The sequence below is a fragment of the Narcine bancroftii genome, chromosome 5 (assembly GCF_036971445.1).
Source record: "Narcine bancroftii isolate sNarBan1 chromosome 5, sNarBan1.hap1, whole genome shotgun sequence".
In the NCBI taxonomy this organism is placed as follows: Eukaryota; Metazoa; Chordata; class Chondrichthyes; order Torpediniformes; family Narcinidae; genus Narcine; species Narcine bancroftii.
The window spans coordinates 216,272,500-216,291,316 of record NC_091473.1 but is presented as its reverse complement, the minus strand read 5'-3'; the positions used below and the strand labels follow the sequence as shown (position 1 = coordinate 216,291,316).

Sequence of the window (18,817 nt, the reverse complement as noted above, 5' to 3'; positions counted from 1 at the left end):
CCCCCGGTCTGACCCGTGCCCTGGAAGTGTGTGATGGGACAGTGTAGGGCTTTCCTCGGGTTTGACCCGTGCCCCAGGAATGTGAAACAGAATGATGTAGAGGGAAGTACCCGAGGGTCTGACCTGTGCCCTGGGAGTGTGTGATGGGATAGCGTAGAGGGAGCTTCCCCCGGGTCTGACTCGTACCCCGGAAGTGTGTGATGGGACAGTGTTGAGGGAGCTCTCCCCGGGTCTGACCCATGCCCCAGAATGTGTGATGGGACGGTGTGAAGGGAGCTTCCCCATGGATCTGACTCAAGACTCAGAAGTGTTTAACAGGACGACGTAAAGAAAACTTCACTGTGCTCAGGGAGTGTGCAATGGGACAGTATGGACTTGTTTCTCTGTGCCTGACACCTCAACTCTTCTCCTGTCCTTTGGACGGATTACGATGGGGATGGGAAGAGATTCTCACAGAAAAGATCAATTCACAGTTCTGATTATTTCCATAACATCACGTGAATAATCGAGGGAGTGACTGCAGAACAGAGGACTCCTGGCTCCCACAGCTGTGCCCTTCGTGTTGGATGCCATCTGCAAGCAGGGCTCTCTCCACCCTCCCAACACTGCTGGAGCCCTGCTTCCTCCCTGCTCTCAACTCCAATGGAATAACACTTCAACTACCTCAGATGCATGAGTCAGGGCAATGAGGAGCAGAACACATCTACGCAATGGTGGAGGGAGGGGAGAAAGGGAGGAGGACAGACCAAGACGGTGGGGGGGGGGAAGGGGAAGGGAAAGAGAGAGAGAGAGAGAGAGAGAGAGAGAGAGAGAGAGAGAGAGAGAGAGAGAGACCAATAAGGCAGGAGAGCAGACTGAGAGGGTGGAGGGGGAGAACGAACCAAGAGGGAGGGGGACTTAGAGGGTGGGAGCAGACCGAGTGCAAACCTGTGGTAAGTTCTGTCTCTGCCTTCGCTCTATTGTGTCTGGAGTCAGAACCTCAACTCCTTTCCCGGGCTCCAGGACTTTCCCACTGGCTCGACCATCCCCCACCCCTGGTCCCATCTGCCTCCAACACCAGTCCTGACTCATCGACCTCTCACCCTTCCACCATCCAGGACCACTGCCTCCTCTCCCCCCACTTCACCTGCGATGTCCCACATTGCTCGCTCTGTCCTCAAGCCCCATTCCTCCAACATGGGATCAATCCATATGCTCCCCGCCATCTTCCCCGACCCCGCACACCCTCCAAACAATTGTCCCATTACTCTCTTGACCCTGGTCCCTGCGCTCCCCCACCCCAGGGCCCCCTCCCTGGGATTGACCTGTGCCCTTCCCCGCTGCCCTGCTGGGATAGGCTGACCTCTCCATTTTCTTCTCGTGGGACTTCCCCTTTTCTGTCCAATCGTGCTAGGCCAATCCCCTTCCACCTTGTGTGGAAAGGCCCCCCCCCCCCCCACCACCCTGGGATTGCCCTATACCTGCACACTCTCAACTTGAGAGACCTACCTCCCTTACTCTCTGACACACCCTGGGATCACCCTGTGCACTCCCCTCCCAGTATCAATGTGTCCCCCCTCTCCAACCCTGGAGGAGAGATCAGTGAATCGGGACAGGCGCTGGAGGAAGTCGGGATCAGGAAGGGGTCGCGAGTCAGTGGGAAGGATCTGAAGCCCTGGGGAGCTGCGGCTCTGACTCACAAAGAGAGGGATGGTCAAAGAGAAAGAGACAGACTGAGAGAGAGATGGATGGGGGAAGAGGGCTGGACAGAGTGAGGACAAGGGCTGGACAGAAAGCAATAGACTAGAGAGGGCTGGACAGAGAGTGAAAGAGGGGAAGATTGATGGAGAGACTGGCATGGAGAGGGTGGTGGAGAATGAGGGAGTGAAATTTCTGGAGGGGGTTATGAGGGAGAACTTCGGACTTCTGCCCCCTCTCCCAGTGAGTGGTGTGGGGGGATGCCCATTCTGGGAAGGACCCGCCCTCCTCTTGACCCAGCGCTGTCCCCCTCAGGGTCCATGTTGCAGCATGAGGTTGTGCAGCAGCCGCTGCCGGCCAGCTGTGTAGTCGTCCTCGTCAACGTTGACCAGCAATTTGATGGCCTCGTGTCCCACAGCCTGCTTGAGGGAGTCGGTGATGAAGACCCCCTTGAGGGCCTCAAGCAGCGAGCCATTGATGTAGTCCCTCCAGAAGGCGTCCAGGTAAGTGAGCTCAGAGAACTTGATGTCACAGATGATGGAGCCCAGGTCACGGGACTTGAGGATGGTGTTGGCCTGGGCAAAGCGTTCAAACTGCCTCTCCAGACGGCCCGGCTTGTTGGAGAACACATTCCCTTCCAAAGCTGTCTGGTGCTGACAGTATTCAGCTCGCACTCGCAGACGGATGTCTGGCAAGAGAGAGCAACATCAACTGGGAGGAGAGCGTGGCATTGTCACCCAAAGGTAGCCGGGGGAGCGGAGGGAGAAAGGGGTGAGGAGAGATAGAGAGGGGAGGGAAGGGGAGAGGAGGTGGGAGGGCTACACATTGATCTGGGAGGGGCGTGCACAAGAAGAAAGGGAGGTAGGTCCCGCAAGTTCAGAATATGCAGGAATAGGGTGATCGCAGGAGGGGGCTTTCCCAAAAGATGAGGGAGGATTGGCTGAGCATGATCGTAGGGAAAAGCGGGTGGTCCTAGTTGGGGAGGCCAGCCTGTCCCAGCAGGAAAGTGGGGAAGAGCACAGGTAGATTCCAAGGAGAGGGCTCTGGAGGGAAAGCACTGGGGCCATGGGACAGTCGCAGGGTTAAGAGAGTGTAACAGGACAATTGTTTGGAAGGTGTGCAAGGTCAGGGAAGGTGGCAGAGAGCAAATGGGTTGATCCCACATCTGGTGAATAGGGCTTGTGAGGACAGAGTGAGCAATGTGGGACGTCACAGGAGAAGAGGAGAGAGGAGACAGTGATCCTGGGCAATGGAGGGGTGAGAGATCGGTGAGTCAGAACTTGCATTGAAGAAAAATGGGTCTAGGATGGGGTCACGAGTCGGTGGGAAGGTTCGTGAGCCCAGGGGAGGAGTTGTGACTCTAACTCCAGGCACCACAGAATGAGGGCAGAGACAGAACTCACCACAGGTTTGCTTCTCCTTGCTGTCCAGGACGGTGGGCTTCTGCCTCCCCCTCCGGAAAGCTGCAGTCCTTCCCCGGTATAGTCTCTGTCGCAGGGAGCGAGGAGCCATGGGACCACAGCACAGCAACCGGCCTGTGGAACACAAGCTCAGACTGTCAAGGGAGCTTTCCCTGGGCCTGACCCGTGCCCCAGGAGTGTGTGTGATGGGACGATGTTGAGGGAACTTCCCCTGGGTCTGACCCATGCCACAAGAATGCAGGACGGGATGGTGTAGAGGGAGCTTCCCTCTGGTTTGCCCTATGACCCAGGAGTGAGTGATGAGACAATGTCAAGGGAGCTTGCCCTGGGTCTGACCTGTGCCCTGGGAGTGTGGGAAGGGATGGTGTTGAGGAAGCTTCACTTTAGGTCTAACCCTTGCCCGGGGAGAGTGTGACTGGACAGTGTAGAGGGAGCTTGACCTGCAACTAACACGTGTCTCAGGAGTGTGTGAACGGACTATGTAGACAGAAGTTTCCCCCTGGTCTGAGCTGTTCCCAAGGAGTTTGTGGCAGGATGGTGTAGACGGAAGCTTCCCCCTAGTCTGTCCTGTGCCCAAGGAGTGTGTGGCAGGGCGGTGTTGAGGGAGCTTCCCCCTGGGTCTGACCTGCGCCCAGGAAGTATCTGGGGGATGGTGTGGAGGGAGCTTCACTCCGGGTCTAACCTGTGTGACGGGACGGTGGAAACGGAGGTCCACTCTGGTTCTGAACTGTGCCATAGAGTCCTAGAATAATGGAAAACTGCAGTGCAGAAACAGGCCCTTCAGCCCATCTAATCTGTGCAGAACCAATGGTCTGTATCCAGACCATAGAGCTCTATTTTCCTCCCATCCATGTACCTAACCAAATGTTTCTTAAATGTCCAAATTGAGCCTGCATTCATCACCTCCTCTGGCAGTTCATTCCACACTCTCATGATGCTCAGTGTGAAGTTCCCAGTAATGTTCCCTTTAAACATCTCACCTTTCACCCTTAGCATATGTCCTCTAGTTCTTGCTCTACCCAACCTCAGTGAAAAAAGCTTGCTCTCTCTCTCTCTATACCCGCCATAATTTTGCATACCTCTATCAAATCTCCTCTCATTCTCCAATGCTGCATGAATAAAGCCTAAACCTGTTTAACCTTTCCCTGCAACATCCTTGCAAATCTCCTCCGAACACTTTCAATCTTATTACTCTCCTTCCTGTAGTTAGGTGACCAAAACTGCACACAATCCTCCAAACATGGCCTCACCAATGTCTTCTATAATTTTAACAAAACACCCCAGCTCCTGTACTCAGTTCTTTTATTTATAAAGGTCAAAACACCAAATGCTCTCTTTACAATTCCAATCTACCTCTGACACTACTTTCAGGGAATTATTTATTTGTATTCCCACATTTATATTTTAAATGGGCTTTATTCACAATAAATTACTTACAAAAGGAAAATCATTCAGTCTCTTCCCACTCTTAGTTCCATATCCATTCATTTCCATCATTCAATTCTTTTTTTTTGAAAACTTTATTTAAAGACTTTAATCAAACTGCAGTTAAACATAACAAAGAAAAGTGAAGAACAATTTTTTTAATATAAAAATCCCCCACCCACCCTCCCACCCCTTCAGCCGTTCCCTTAAGGGGAGCCAAATATAAAAACAATAGTTAATATAAAGAATATTTCAAACTATTTCCAAATTCATATACTCCAAATAAGGAGACCACATTTTAACAAAAAATGAATAATTATCATGTAAATTACATGTAATTTTTTCCATAATAATACGTTCACAGTTAATTATGCCAGCGTGTTATATTAATCTCCACATTATCTTTCTAAGTACTAGCTACACATTTTTGTGCTACAGACAGCACTAGACGTACAAATGCAATTTGAAATTTATCCAACCCTAGTCCTTTCAAAGAAACCATATATCCCAACAAAAAAAATCAATGGGTCCAATGGCAATTTAATGTTAAATCATTTTTCCAAAACCAATCTAATACGGTTGTACTTTAACACAAGACCAGACAGCATGTAAAAAAGTTCCAATACATAATCCACATCTAAAACAAGAATCCGAATTACTAAACCCATATTTTTAAAATTTCTCTGGAGTCAAATATAACTGATGCAAAAAATTATAATTAACCATTCCATATTGTACATTTGTCACTTTAGTTACACTATCATGGCACATAGCCTCCCAATTATCTTCGGGAAAAATACAAGTTAAATCACTTTCCCATTAAAGTTTAGATTTCTCCCAATCCGGTTTATTCATCGCATCTTGTAACAATTGGTACATATCCGAAATATAACCTTTCTTAAGTACAGAGGAAATCAAAGACTCAAATTTCGTCAACATAGGTAGATTCATCTCTTTACTATAATTATCTTTTATCAAAGCTCTAAGTTGATAATACACAAATAAAGAATTTACAGATATATCAAATTTCTCCCTTAGTGTTACATTCATTTCTACCTACACTATTACCACCACGTGGCATCTGGTCGTTACCCCTCTTCCCCTTGGTCTCAGCCCCTCGATGCTTGATAATGGAAGAACTCTTGATTCTGGTCCTTCCCCTGCCCCCCAAGCTCCCTCGAGTCAGCTGCACCAAGTCTCAGAGCATCCCTCACCTGGAATGTGCCAGTCAGCAGCAGTCCCACACCGACATCTCCACACGCTGAAAGACCAACAGGGTTTCGGCCAACCAAAGGGCATCTTTCACCGAGCTGATAGCCTTCCAGTAATTCTGGACATTGGCTGTGTATACATCCCCAGGAACAGCCCAGAAATCAGTATCCTCTGTCACACTGCTGTTGGGAATGAGCCGTGACAAGGACCCTTGCATTCTTCTACATTCAGTTTATTTAATCTGCATTCTGCAAAGAGGTGGGTAACTGTCTCCTCTCCACTGCAGTTGTCTCAGGGGCAACATGCATAGTGGATGATATACCAGTTATCCAGGAAGGATCTGACTAAGAGGGCTCCTCTCACCACCAGTCAGGCCAAGTTTTGGTGCTTCTGAGGGAGCACTGGATATGAGGCATTCCACTATATGACGTGGACTGCCTCCTCAAGGAACCAGCCTACCGTGTCCATTAAGTCCTTGCCTCTCAGTGACTGCAAAATGTTCCATACTGACCACTGCCTTATGACCTAGAAGTCAAAGATGTTGGTCTGGGAAAACTTTTCCATGAGGGTAGGTGGTGGAGCAAAGTCCACCTAACTGGGACATCGTGTGGCAATGGGGCCAGGCCCATCTTTCACAACACCTGTGACAAGTCGAACCTCAGCACTTGTTGCCCTCGTACTTTGGATTCAGGCTCAGCCTGATGCAGCCACACACAAAGGGTGAGGGCCACGTTGGGTATGCCCTTGCCCCACTGTACACAGCAACCCTTCTGATCCTTTCCATCTTGGAACCCCATATAAACTGGGAAACTGCTCTGGTGACTGCCAGGTGCAGGGATGGGCTTCCTTTGCACCACATACAGCAGAATCGAGAGCACTTTGCAGCTGATGACCAGGGTCTTCCCTGTTATTGAAAGGGAGCGTCGTGCCCACAAACCCAATTTCTACTGGGCCTTTGCGATCCTCTCCAACCAATTCTTGTTGCACGCCTCAGACTCTCCAAACCAGATCCCCAACACCATCAGGTGGTCATATCTGACTGAAAGGGATGGTGGACCGGTTGGTCCAGTTACCAAAGATCATTGGCTCACTCTTCTTCCAGTTTACCCTGGTGCTCAATGCAGACTCAAACTGGCCACAGATGCTGATCAGTCTGCGGACTGATCATGTGTCCCACAGAAAATGGCACCATGGTCAATGTACTGGAAAGCCTTGACCAGAGTGCCTCCACTGCCTGACATCAACACCCCTCTTATGCCCTCGTCCTTTCTGATGAATTCGGCAAAGGGCTTGATGCAACACACAATTAAGATTGGAGAGAGTGGGCAACTCTGCCTGACCCCAGACTCGAGGAGGAAGGCATGTTCCCCACTCAGTGATTTGGACAGTTCTACAACATCCGTGTAAAGCAGTTTAATCCAACTTCCGATACCCCCTCAAAGCCAACTTTGGGAAGGATGTCCATCATGTATGTGTGTGATATCTGGGCGAAAGCCTTCTCCTAGCAATGGTAACTGCGAGCAACATAAGGCTGTCAAGAGACTTTCCTGACTGGACCTTTGCAAGTTTGGTCTGGGTGGAGCATCTACCCCATGGCAGAATTGACTCGATTGGCTTGCTTTGGACAGAATTTGCTAGTCAATATTCATCAATGATGTGGGTCTCTAATTCCTGACATCCTCCTTCTCCCCTTCTGTTTGAAGATGAGGGGGGGAATGATACCCTTCCTTATGGAATCCATGACACAGGAGCAAAAATAGGCTATTCAGCCCATCATCTGCCCAGCCATTCAATCATGAGCCAATCCATTTCCCCACTCAGCCCCACTGCCTGGCCTTCTCTCCATAGCCTTCGATACCCTGGCTAATTAAGCATCTATCAATCTCTGCCTTAAATACACCCAACAACTTGGCCTCCACAACTATCCGTGACAACAAATTCCAGATTCATCACCCTCTGGCGAAATAAATTTGTCTACATCTCTGTTCAAATGGACGCTCTTCAGTCAAAGTCATGCCCTCTTGTCCGAAAATCTCCCACCATATGAAGTAACCTCTCTACATCAACTCTGTTCATGCCTTTAAAAGAGATACTTCCCCGCATTCTCCTAAATACTAATGAGCACACACCAAGAGCCATCAAATGTTCCTTGTGTGTTAACCCTTTCGTTCCCAAAATCATCCTAGTGCGTCTCCTCTGAACCTGAACATTCGCACATCCTTTCTTAAATGAGGAGCCCAAAACTGCCCACAACACTCCAAGTGAGGTCTCACCTTTGCCTTTTCAAGCCTCATCAACACATCCTTGCTCTTGTATTCAACTCCCCTCAAAATGAATGTCAGCATTGCATTTGCCTTCTTCACCACCAATCAACCTGCAATCTTCTCAGGTGCCTTTGCATCTGGGAATTTTCAATTGTCTTCCCATTTAAAAAATAGTCTGCCCGTTTATTTCTTCTACCAAAGTGCATATCCGACTTGCTACCTGCCAGGAGCATAGCATTGTGTACTTCCAGCAGGTCAGGCCACCATTCCCACAGATGAGGTGACTGAGCCACCCTCTTTCTGAGTCCAGTCATCTCTCATGTTCCCCCAGACCTTGATGAAGGGCTCAAGCCCGAAACGTTGGTGATGTATCTTCAACTTTGCTACATAAAGGCACCGTTTGAGTCTCTCCAGCATTTGTGTTTTTTCTCTTTCTGAGTTCCTGCTGTGAACCCTTTGGAAGGAGGTTGAGCACGTCTTATCCTGCAGACTCTGAATTGAAGATAATCTTGGTTCCTCTCTCATATCCAATCCTTTCAACTGTCGGAGTTGCTGCAGGTCAGACTGGAGTTGGCTCAGTTCCCTCTGCCTTGCTCTCTAAACACCTGAGGATAAAGAACCGTTTGATGTTCTCCTTGGTCGCTGGGCAGTCAAAGAAGGGTAACACGGTTCTCCAACCAGTATACTTTTTTAGATCCTCTACCTTCTCTGGGCTCAGCAACTTCACATCCATGTTCCCCTGCCTGCCTTCTGGTCTTCCTGTATATGACAGGAGGCACGAAGGAGGCAGTGGTCAGAGTAGACAACCATGAGTTGATAGTTCTGAACGTGACGAAGACGAAGAAAAAAAAGACAGCACCTGACAGCGGCGACTCTCCATGTGCAGCCCTGACAGGAATCAGCAAATATTGCCATTCAGAACTATTGCAAGTTGAACCCACAGCCATAGAAACCACTTACCAGTATGTAACTCTGTATTAAGGACCTAGGTAGATCTAGCGATTGTCAGGAATGGCAAACTCGGATGAGCCACAGACTATCCAAATGGCCGATGCCTCCACGCAGATGTGGAGGGGTGGGGGGGTTGGGGGGCTACAGGTCCAACTAAAATGTCAGCCCCTGAGGCCTCCACTCCCTACCATCTTCCTGGCTAACGTGCAATTTTGGCCAATAAACTGAATTAACTCAGAGCCAGATGTCAGCAGCAGAGGGAATCAGAGATTGCTGTGTGATGCTGCTTCACTCAGATACAGCTGAATGAGGACATTCTGGACACAGCGCTGCAGTCCGAGGACTTCAACCTTCACCATTCAGACTGGATACAAGCATCAGGCCAAACAGAAGAGGCGGCGGCGTCATCATATTATTGTGGTGCACAAATATGACGGTGGTGACCCAGTCCTGCTCCTCCAACCTGGAACATCTGACAATTAAGCGTCAGCCATTCTATCTGCTGAGGGAGTTCACCGTCATCATCCCTGTGTACATTCTGCCCCAGGCTAACATCAGGGGATCTGCGATCAGCAGCCATGAGAACAGTACCCCCTGACCCTCCCAATCATTGTAGGAATATCACCAGGAAGGCCTGAGGAAGTCCTTCATAAACTATCAACAACATTGCCTGGGAAACCAGGGTAGCTACACTACCATGAAGAGTGCCCACCGAGCCATCCCATGACTGCACCTAGGCAAACCTGATCACCTGGCTGCACTTCTACTCCTGGTATACAGCAGTGACTGAGGACGATAGCACCAGTGGTGCAGACAGTCAAAGTGTGGTCAAGGAGGAGTGCTTGCAAGACTGCTTTGAATTGGTGGCCTTACTGAAGTCCATGTAGACAACCCCCCACAGCCTTTCCTTCATCAACTTTCCTGGTAACCTCGTCCAAAATACGATCACCCACATAGAAAGCCAGGTTGACTGATTTAATTTGTCACTGCCTACCCAAATGCTTACATACCCAATCTCTTTGAACACCTAATAACTTAATCATGACTGAAGCTGGCCTTTCAACCTATAATTTTCTTGATTATTCCGAACCTTATTTAAACAATGGAACAACGTGAGCTATTCTCCAATTCCCTCGGCATCTCACCCTTGGCTAAGAACATGTTAAATATCTCCAGCAGGGACCTTGCAATTTTTGCACTAGCTTCCCCCAAGGCCTGAGGAAAAAGCTTGTCAGGCCCTGGGGATTTATCCACTCTTATCGACCTCATTCAGCAAGCTGTCCCTTGTTAATCTGTACAGTTCCATGGACCCCCCCCCTTGCTTGTTTGCCCCACTTTTATTGACTTTGCATCTGTCTCCTGAGTAAATGCATTTTCAAAATAAAAATTAAGATCTCCCCGAGCTCATTTGACTCCATATACAGTCGATCACGCTAATCTTCAAGGCGACCAATTTTGACCCTTGCTATCCTTTTGCTTGTTATATCTGTAGATATCCTTCACATTGTCTATCAAAGCAACCCCATCTTCTTTTAACCCTCCTAATTTCCTCTCATTCTTTTCTTGCCTTTTTTACATTCCTCAGGTACCTCTATTACTCCTTGTTGTCTGTATCTGCCATATGCCTCTCTCACTATCCATCAAAAAAAACCAAGGTTCCCTATGCCTGGTAATTTGGCCTTTAATTCTGACAGAAACATACAAACTTGATGCTCCCACATACCAAGCATGCCCTTGCCAGGAAACAAACTACTCCAATCGACACTTAGCAGATCCCTTTTCAATCCCTTGACATTGGCCTTGCTCCAATTAAGAATCTCAACCCGAAGACCAGACCCAGTATCATCCATAATTTTCTTGAAACTAAAAGCATTATGATCACTGGGCGTGAAGTGTTCCCCTACACACACTTCCGCCACCCGTCCTGTTTCCCAATAGGACATTCAGTATGTAGAAGACCCAATTGGGTCTTCTACATAGTCAATTCAGAAAACGTTCCTCAACACATTTGACAAATTCAGCCCTTTTGTAGTATGTGTGTCCCAGTCAACACTTGGACAAGTTCACCTACTATCACAACTTTATGTCCTGCAGCCGTCCATCTCTCTGCAGGTTTGTGCCTCCAATTCTCACTGATGACATTATCATTAATGTGGTCATCCTGAGTATTGCTCAGCTCCATCCGTGTAGCCAAGCTTTCTAGTCTGTCCTGCCTGAGCACTGCTGTACATTTTCCTTGACTAGCAATGCCATCGCTTTCCTTTCCTTCCTTCTCCCTTCGTCGCATCTAAACTAATGCAACCTGAGAACATTGCACTGTCAGTCCTACAACTGCCTAATAGCCACAATGTCATAATTGCAAACGCACTGGGTGAGTGCTTGTGGAGAGAGCTTCCCCTTGCACCAGGAGTGCGCATGATGGGATGGTGTAGAGGGTGCTTCCCCCAGGTCTGATTTGCCCAGGGAGTGTGTGTGGGGGGGTTTGGAAATACCATTTATCTCCCCACCTGGTTTGTTTGGCTCTGCTCCTCCTTCAGCAGCCAAGCTCCGCGGCATGACGTAGGTAACAGAATTCTGCTCCAGGTATTTGTCCACGGGATCTGGCGACACTGAGAAGGGAAGGGGCATGCAGATGAGCCATTCCTGACCTTTCTTTCTTGTAGATTTCCTCCATTCCTCTCCCTGTTGCTCCCTCCTCACCTATTACTGGGGAACATTTAGGACCCTTGACTCACATTGCCTCATCCTCTTCCCAAAGTTTTAACACCATCTAAAGAAATCTCGCCTCTCACTGAGACAGAGAGATGCGGCCTGGCAACAGACCATTCAGCCTATCGTCTGTGCCAGCCATCACCCACCCATCTGTACTGATCCTCCCCTGGTCTGGCTGGAGTTTTGGCTTTGCTTTGCCCTCCAGCACTCGTTCAACTGCCTTGTCACTGGCTGGGAACGGTGACCTCCTCCATTCACTGCCACGGAAACCACTGGCTCAAGTGCCGAAACCCAGCATGAGCTTCCACTCCAGATCCAACTGTACCAAAGACAGGAATCTCCCCAGACCTTCCACGTGGGAGATGTTCATTGCGAGCAAAGCTGCACAATCCAAAAACCACAACAAATGCAGAGATAGGACTTTAACTGTTGATAAATTCAATCACAAGGTAAAAACATTCTAGATTTGTAGACATTTCATGTCTGCCAATGCCTTTCTCAACTCCCCAGTCCCTAACTACCACTGACTTTAGAAACTCTCTGGGACCGTCTCCTGCTCCCTTTAAAAACTCAAGACCCTGTCTCCCGTTCCCATCGGAAACTCCCCAGGACCCGGTCTCTCATTCCCTTCAGAAACTCCCCGGGACCCTGTCTCCCGTCCCCTTCAGAAACTCCCTGGGACCCTGCCTCCCGTACCCTTTTGGAATCCACAGCAAGATGCTCCCTCACCACCCCATCTCCCATGGTGAGGTACACCCTCACGACCCCCATCTCCCATGGTGAGGTGTACCTTCACGGCCCCATCTCCCACGGTGGGGCGCACCCTCACGGCCCCATCTCCCACAGTGAGGCGCACCCTCACCACCCCAACTCACACAATGAGGTGCACCCTCACCACCACCCCATAGGGTCGCTCCCTTAGCACTGTGTGGGGCTCCCTCATCAGCCTCACCCCCACAGTGAGGTACTCCCTCATCAGCCATGCCTACTCACCAGTCTTGCGCCTCTTGAGTGTGACGTAGGGCAGCAAATCGTGACGAGTGATGATGCGCAGGAGCTGCAGCACGTGCTGGAAGTTGGTCTCATCGCAGCGGCCCTGTCGCTCCAGTGCCAGGAAGAAGTCGCGTCCACTGCGGATCAAGCCCCGCTCGTAGTCAGCAATGACGTCCACGAATAGGAAGGAGAGCACCCTGACATCCCTGTGGGTGAGCTGGGCTCCCACAATCTGAAACATACGATGCAGTGAGTGCAGCCCATGCTGCTGGCTCAACTGTTCCTCTGGCCACTGTTGGCCACTCCGTCTCCCATCGGCTGCCATGGTGAGGGAGGGAGGGGCGGAAATTGGTGGAGCAGTGGGCTCCAGAGTGAAACAATCCTATCTGCCCGTGCACAGAAATTGTCTCTGCCCCCTCTCTCCCCCCCCCCCACCCCTTAAAGAGGTGGTCTTGATGTTTCAGGAGGGGTTGTGAGACAGGGAGAGTCAGATTCTCCGGCGTCTCATCACACTATCGTCCCACCCACTCTGCCTTTTCAGGCAAGATGAATGACCCAACTCCCCGAATAGCCCACACAGAGATTTCAGAGGGGCTATCCAGGCAACAGGATGAAATTTGAAGATGGAGTGGGGTTGAGATTTCAGCCACACAAAATTAGCTTCAAATTATGGAAGTGGGGGTGGGGGTAGGAAGAAGTTAGATTGTCCTCAGAATTAAAATTGGGGTCTGCTCAACTTTCTGAGTTATTAAAGCGAAGGTTTCCCTTAGAATGATTTGAGCTTTATTTCAACTGAGAAAATCCAATAAACAGGATAGTTGATCAGTTACAAAAGCTCATTCTAATGGCAGTGGCTTTAGGGTTAAAGCAGACAACCAGTCCAAAGTGAGGTCTTCTGCAAGCAAGGTCACCATGCACTAGAGTTCTGAGCTGAGAAGGCAAAGCAACTGATGGAAAGAGGCAAAAACAGCCCACGTACCAACAATCAAACCTCGTTCTACAATTGAGGAGAAAGGAATGGAGGTTTGGGGTGGATGGGACAACCAACACAGTTACCCGGTCTTTTTTATGCAACTCGAGGCGAGGCCAGGCAACCAACCCAAAGTGGGGTCTTGGGGAAGTGTTGGGGAGCGAGGAGAGGTCAACAACCAAACCCAGGCTGTGGGGAAGGGGCTTCAACTCAATGGCCAGCCATTTTGGCTGCTCTAACAAATGGAGCGGAGTCTTTGGGAGAGGTGGAGCTTCACCGAAAGTCCTTCGGCTCCTTCTATCTATTTTTTCCTTTTAGCAAAGCGCCTCCCTGGTTAGTGCGAGATACGTCCACTTCGCTTTCAGCGCCGTGGCTGCTGCCGTCGCCGCCTCCGCTTGTTCAATGCCGCCATCTTCCTCGGCTGTAAGTGGGTGAAACCGCAAAGCTTGTCGGGAATTGCAGTTTTGAGGAGCGGAGCCGCCCGCGTCAGTATTTGTGGTGCCTGCAGGAATGGGACTATGACTCCCAGCGGGCACTGGGACCACGGGGGCTGGGTGCGGAGAGGGGAACTGACGTTGAAGCCAGCTCGGCTTCTAATTGGGCGATGGAGGTGTAGCCTATGACTGTGGCCAGTCACATCAGCCAATGACAACGGCGGAAGAATAAATGATTAATCCCAATAAAAATGCACCTGAACGCGTCCAAATCGGAGTTTTCTAATCATTACCTTTTGGGAATTATAGTTGAAGTTAGAAAGTTAACCATTTATGAGCAGCCGAGGGATTTTCTTTACCGAGCAGGACTACAAAAATGCATGAGAAACGAAGCAAGTTGGGCTGCCCCCGACAATGCGTGACCTGGTGTGTTAAAAAAAATGTAATAGTTCATGAGATTCCGAAGCGAGACTTGCTTCAATATAACACGAACAGTTTTAAGAGTCAGAAATCAAAAGATTTTTTTAATTTACTCGAACACAGACAAGTGTTTCCTCGATAGAATCGCTTGGATCCTCCCCAGTCCTTGTTATTTGGTATGTCACCAAAGACTCGCAAATTTTCCAGGTCTACCAGGGAGTTACATCACTGTCTTATATGGAGACTTCAAAGCTCAGGACAAGAAAAAAACTCCAAAAGGGTTGTTAACTTGGCCTGTGATATCACGAGCACCAGACTTCACTTCATCGAGGACATTCACAAGAGGCAGTGTCTTTAAAAAGCAGTCTCTATCTCGAAGACTGCCACCACCCAGGCCATGCCCTCACACAGCGATATAAGGACAGTTTCTTCCCTGCTGCCATCAGGTTCCTTAATGTACATTGAACCACAGACACTGCCTTACTTTGACTTTTTAAATTATATAAGGTAGTTTTATAAATGTCTGCAAACAATGAATTTCGAGATATGTACCTAACTATAAATTCTGAGGATGATGATTTTGAGACCTGACACTGAAACTTAACTGTCCATTTCTCCCCACTGATGTTGCGTAAACCGCTGACCCTCGCACTGTTTACGCCAATTTAATGTTATTTTGGTGAGCACAATCCAAACACGGTCTGCGCGATGAACTCAGCGAGCGAGGCAGCATTCTTGGAAGCAACGAATTTCGAGGCGAAACTTCATCAGGTTTTGTCTTCCCCACACAAAGATGGTGGTGATCACTCAGGTCTCCGAAGCCTATGGATTGCCCCTTAACAAGATGGCGACTAGGCAATCTACATGGGTGCACCTAGGATGATGGCGAGTGGCCTGTGCCCCTTAGCAAGATGGCGGCCGACACTGGCTCATTCTTTTGCCCCGCAGAAAGCGCCATATGAGGACGTGACGTCACAGCGACTTCCGCCAACCAGTGAAGGTCGAGGAGCGATGGCGGTAGTGGCGGCGCGGTTCTTGCTTCGCGGACATCGGGTCCCGCGGGCTTTCCTCCCGCCCGTGGTTCCCAACAGGTCTGTTCCAGTTCAGGATGTTTAGTCAATGGACTGAGGACGTTTGGGGTCAGAATAAAGAGTGAAGTATCAAGGATGGAATTGGCAGGGGTCACAAGGATGGAGCGGGTTGTCGGAGGTCAGTGTTAGGAAGGAGTGCTGGTGATGGAGGGGGGTCACATGGATAGGGAGGGGAGTAGGGGTCTGGAGAAGGTCACACGGATAGGGAGGAATGTCATTGCTGGGCAGGGTTACAGAGTTGGGGGTTGTAGAGGTCTGGAGTGGGGTGGGGTAACAGGGATGGGGAGGAGTGTAGAGATCTGGAGGAGTGTAGAGGTCTGGAGGGGGTTACAGGGATAGGGAGGAGTGTAGAGGTCTGGAGGGGGTTACAGGGATAGGGAGGAGTGTAGAGGTCTGGAGGGGGTTACAGGGATGAGGAGGGGTGTAGAGGTCTGGAGGGGGGTTACAGGGATGGGTGGAGTTTTAGAGGCCTGGAGGGGGTTACAGGGATGGGGAGGAGTGTAGAGATCTGGAGGGGGTTACAGGGATGAGAGGGGTGTAGAGGTCTGGAGGGGGTTACAGGGAATGGGGGACGGTCGAGGTCTGGAAGGGGGTTACAGGGATGGGTGGAGTGTAGAGGCCTGGAGGGGGTTACAGGGATGGGGAGGGGTGTGACTTTTGGAGAGGGTTACAGAGATGGGGAGAGGTGCTGGAGGGGGTCACATGGATAGGGAAGGGTGTAGGGGTCTGGAGAGGGTCACATGGATAGGGAGGAATGTCAGTGCTGGGCAGGGTTACAGAGTTCGGGGGTGTAGAGGTCTGGAGGGTCACATAAATAGGGAGGAGTGTCAGTGTTGGAAAGTTTAAAAAGTTAGGGAGGCATGCAACTGCTGGAGAGGGTGGCAGGGATTGTGAGGTCTGCACTGAGGGTTCCCAACTGGGTGTGATCTGCTGGATCTTATCTCTCACTCTCTGGCACTCAGGGGAGCCAAGCAGTGGCAGCCGGACCCAGCCTGGATGGAACAGTACTCTGGGGCAGTCATGTACCCCACAGAAATCACAGCCAAGTGGAAGCCCCCTCCATGGAACGGTAGGGTTGTTGGCTCTGGGAGGAAAGAATGTGAGGTTGGATCACTCTGCCTGGCCTGTCACCCTTGGGAAGGGTACTGGATCATGTATGCTTGGCTGGGTTGAGTCTGTGGGCAGTTGGTGTTATTAGCAGTTGTACAGGATCTTTAATGGTGAGTCCATATCTTGATTGGTCCCCTAATCTAATTTTGCTATTGAGTGTGTGCAGTGAAGGTTCACCAGACTGTTTCTGGGATGGCAGGACTGACAAATGAGTAAAGATTGAATAGATTAGGTAATTGGAATAACTCTGGGGGTTTGAAATCTCATAGAGACAGAGGTAGACAGGTTAAATGTGGGAACAATGTTCCTGATGTTGAAGTCCAGAAAAGGGATTACTGTGTGAGCTTCACAAAACTCTCTGACACATTTGTTAAGGCTAGTTTGTTGGATGTATTTCAAAAGGGGATTGGATGTGGCCTTGTGGTTCTTGATCCTCCAAAATATTCCATATGGAATTGGGGGAGAGTCTGCTTAAGGAGGAGATGTTTGAAGAGCTTGACTTAAATGTAATTGGGTCTGGTTGTGTGAGTATGGTAGGGTGAAGATTATTCCATGCTTTAATTGTGTGGGGGAAGAATGAATTGCTGGAAGATGGCACTACAAATTGGGTTGCGTGCCCTCGTCTGCTCCTAGCAGGCTTGGGTTTGGTGTAGAATTGGAGGTCTATATTGAGCTGGCAGTTTAGCATTTTGTGTGCTTCTCATCTGTCTTGGAGAGAGCTCCACTTTAATGAATTCAAGAGCTTTGTAACACTCGCTTCTCTTCCATATGTAGTTGTGACAAATCAGAATTCCTGTCTCTGGACTAGTTCGATGGTAGTAGTGTTTTTTGTGTCAGGGTCCCATACAGCCACTGCATATTCCAAATACGGTCTGATGAGGGTGAGGAACAACTTCTCCTTGACCAAAGTAGAACTATGATGGAAGTGGCATCTCAAAATGTAGGACTCCTGTTGCTATTGATACATCTGATCATTCCAACTCATGTTGTTCTGGATTTTGAAGCCAAGGTGTTTGGTCTGTTTGGTTTCGTCAAGGGTGACACCCAGAATCTTGTGTGATGCTTTACCTGGTTTTCTCTTCCTGGTGACACACATAGTGAAAGGGTTCAAGGGATAACCATGGAGAGAAAGCAGGAATAGAGGATTGGTGTCACATGATTTTGTTGAACGGTGGAGTAGGCTAGAGGGGCTGAATGGCCTTGTGCATGTATTTTCTAGGTTTCTAAGAAGTGTGGATGCAGTGAATTTGGATTTCCAGAAGGAATTTGGTGGTGCTGTATGAAAGGATAGAGTGCAAGATGTAAGGTCTTGGTACTGGGGGCAAACATGTTCCTCAGCAGTACTTAAATATTTTAAAACTTTTAACAGTCAAACTCTTGATTGAGGGGTCATAATTACAAAGTGGGAGGGATGACAGCATTATAAAACACAAATGCATAGAATCTCTGGAATTCTCCAAAAAGGGTTGTCGAGGGCAGTTCACAATATTTTTAGAGAGATATCAAGGAATTGAGTTGTGGAGAGCTGTCACAGAAGAGGAGGGGAGGCCTAGGATAGATCAACCATCAGATGGAATGGGGAAAAAGTACAAATACATAAAGGCACTGTTTGACCTGTTGAGGTTCTCCAACATTTATGTGGTTTTTTTTTCACTTAACCATGGTGTCAACAGAATTCTGTTGTGTCCTCAGGTTACTTTCCCACCCTGCCATCCCCAGCCCCTCGCTCCCTTCTCCTGTTCCTAGCCCTCTTATGATCTTCTAAGGTTGCTGTTTTGGTGGAACCATGAGCAGTGAATGTAGGAACCATTGGCTGTGGGTCTGAAACATTAGGTATCGTATAATTCTGGATTTGGTGGTGATAAGAGGGTATAGTAATCGTGGGGAACCTGTATGAACAAACCAGATGAGCAGGACTGAAGAGGTGGCTTTCAAAAGGTCCTAGGTTTGAGAAGCAGGCTATTCCGATCAAGTTGTGCCACGAGGAAGGATTCGTTGATGGTAATGTGTAATTGCACATTACACAATGTACATTTGCATCAAAATTTGTACTTGTAAAGAAAAATATAATAAACTAATTGAATTAAATAGAGACAATAAATATTTAAGATTGATATAAATCTTTTACGGTAATCCT

General features: G+C 49.0%; 2 protein-coding genes across 3 annotated transcripts in view; one reads left to right on the top strand and one right to left on the bottom strand.

Annotated features, from left to right (window-relative positions):
* Positions 1 to 461: 461 nt before the first annotated feature.
* On the bottom strand, positions 462 to 14,170 carry dedd (death effector domain containing). Of its 2 annotated transcripts, XM_069941175.1 has the most exons (5): positions 13,903 to 14,169; positions 12,656 to 12,887; positions 11,458 to 11,559; positions 3,081 to 3,212; positions 462 to 2,365 (listed from the first exon to the last, which is right to left on the bottom strand). In XM_069941175.1, the coding sequence occupies exons 2-5, from the start codon at positions 12,746 to 12,748 to the stop codon at positions 1,883 to 1,885; spliced, it is 810 nt and encodes a 269-aa protein (XP_069797276.1). In that variant the 5' UTR covers positions 12,749 to 12,887; positions 13,903 to 14,169; the 3' UTR covers positions 462 to 1,882. The 2 variants fall into 2 exon arrangements, with proteins under 2 accessions (XP_069797276.1, XP_069797275.1); XM_069941174.1 differs by having other exon boundaries at positions 1,893 to 2,365; positions 12,656 to 14,170.
* Positions 14,171 to 15,456: 1,286 nt separating this feature from the next.
* Positions 15,457 to 18,817, top strand: part of ndufs2 (NADH:ubiquinone oxidoreductase core subunit S2) — a 49,054-nt gene continuing 45,693 nt past the window's right edge. Inside the window, exons 1-2 of the mRNA XM_069941173.1 lie at positions 15,457 to 15,570; positions 16,533 to 16,639. Coding sequence (XP_069797274.1) covers positions 15,491 to 15,570; positions 16,533 to 16,639 — 187 coding nt within the window. The 5' untranslated portion in view covers positions 15,457 to 15,490. The remainder of the gene's footprint in view (positions 15,571 to 16,532; positions 16,640 to 18,817) is intronic.

What these genes read in the sequence shown, in the direction of transcription:
- dedd (XM_069941174.1), bottom strand. Translation starts at nt 12,980, where the DNA reads ATGGCAGCCGATGGGAGACGGAGTGGCCAACAGTGGCCAGAGGAACAG. An exon ending in ACTCAAGAGGCGCAAGACTG is followed by an intron (nt 11,560 to 12,655) that starts GTGAGTAGGCAT and finishes TTCCCTTCTCAG; the next exon opens with TGTCGCCAGATCCCGTGGAC. An exon ending in AGCAGAGCCAAACAAACCAG is followed by an intron (nt 3,213 to 11,457) that starts GTGGGGAGATAA and finishes TGTGTTCCACAG; the next exon opens with GCCGGTTGCTGTGCTGTGGT.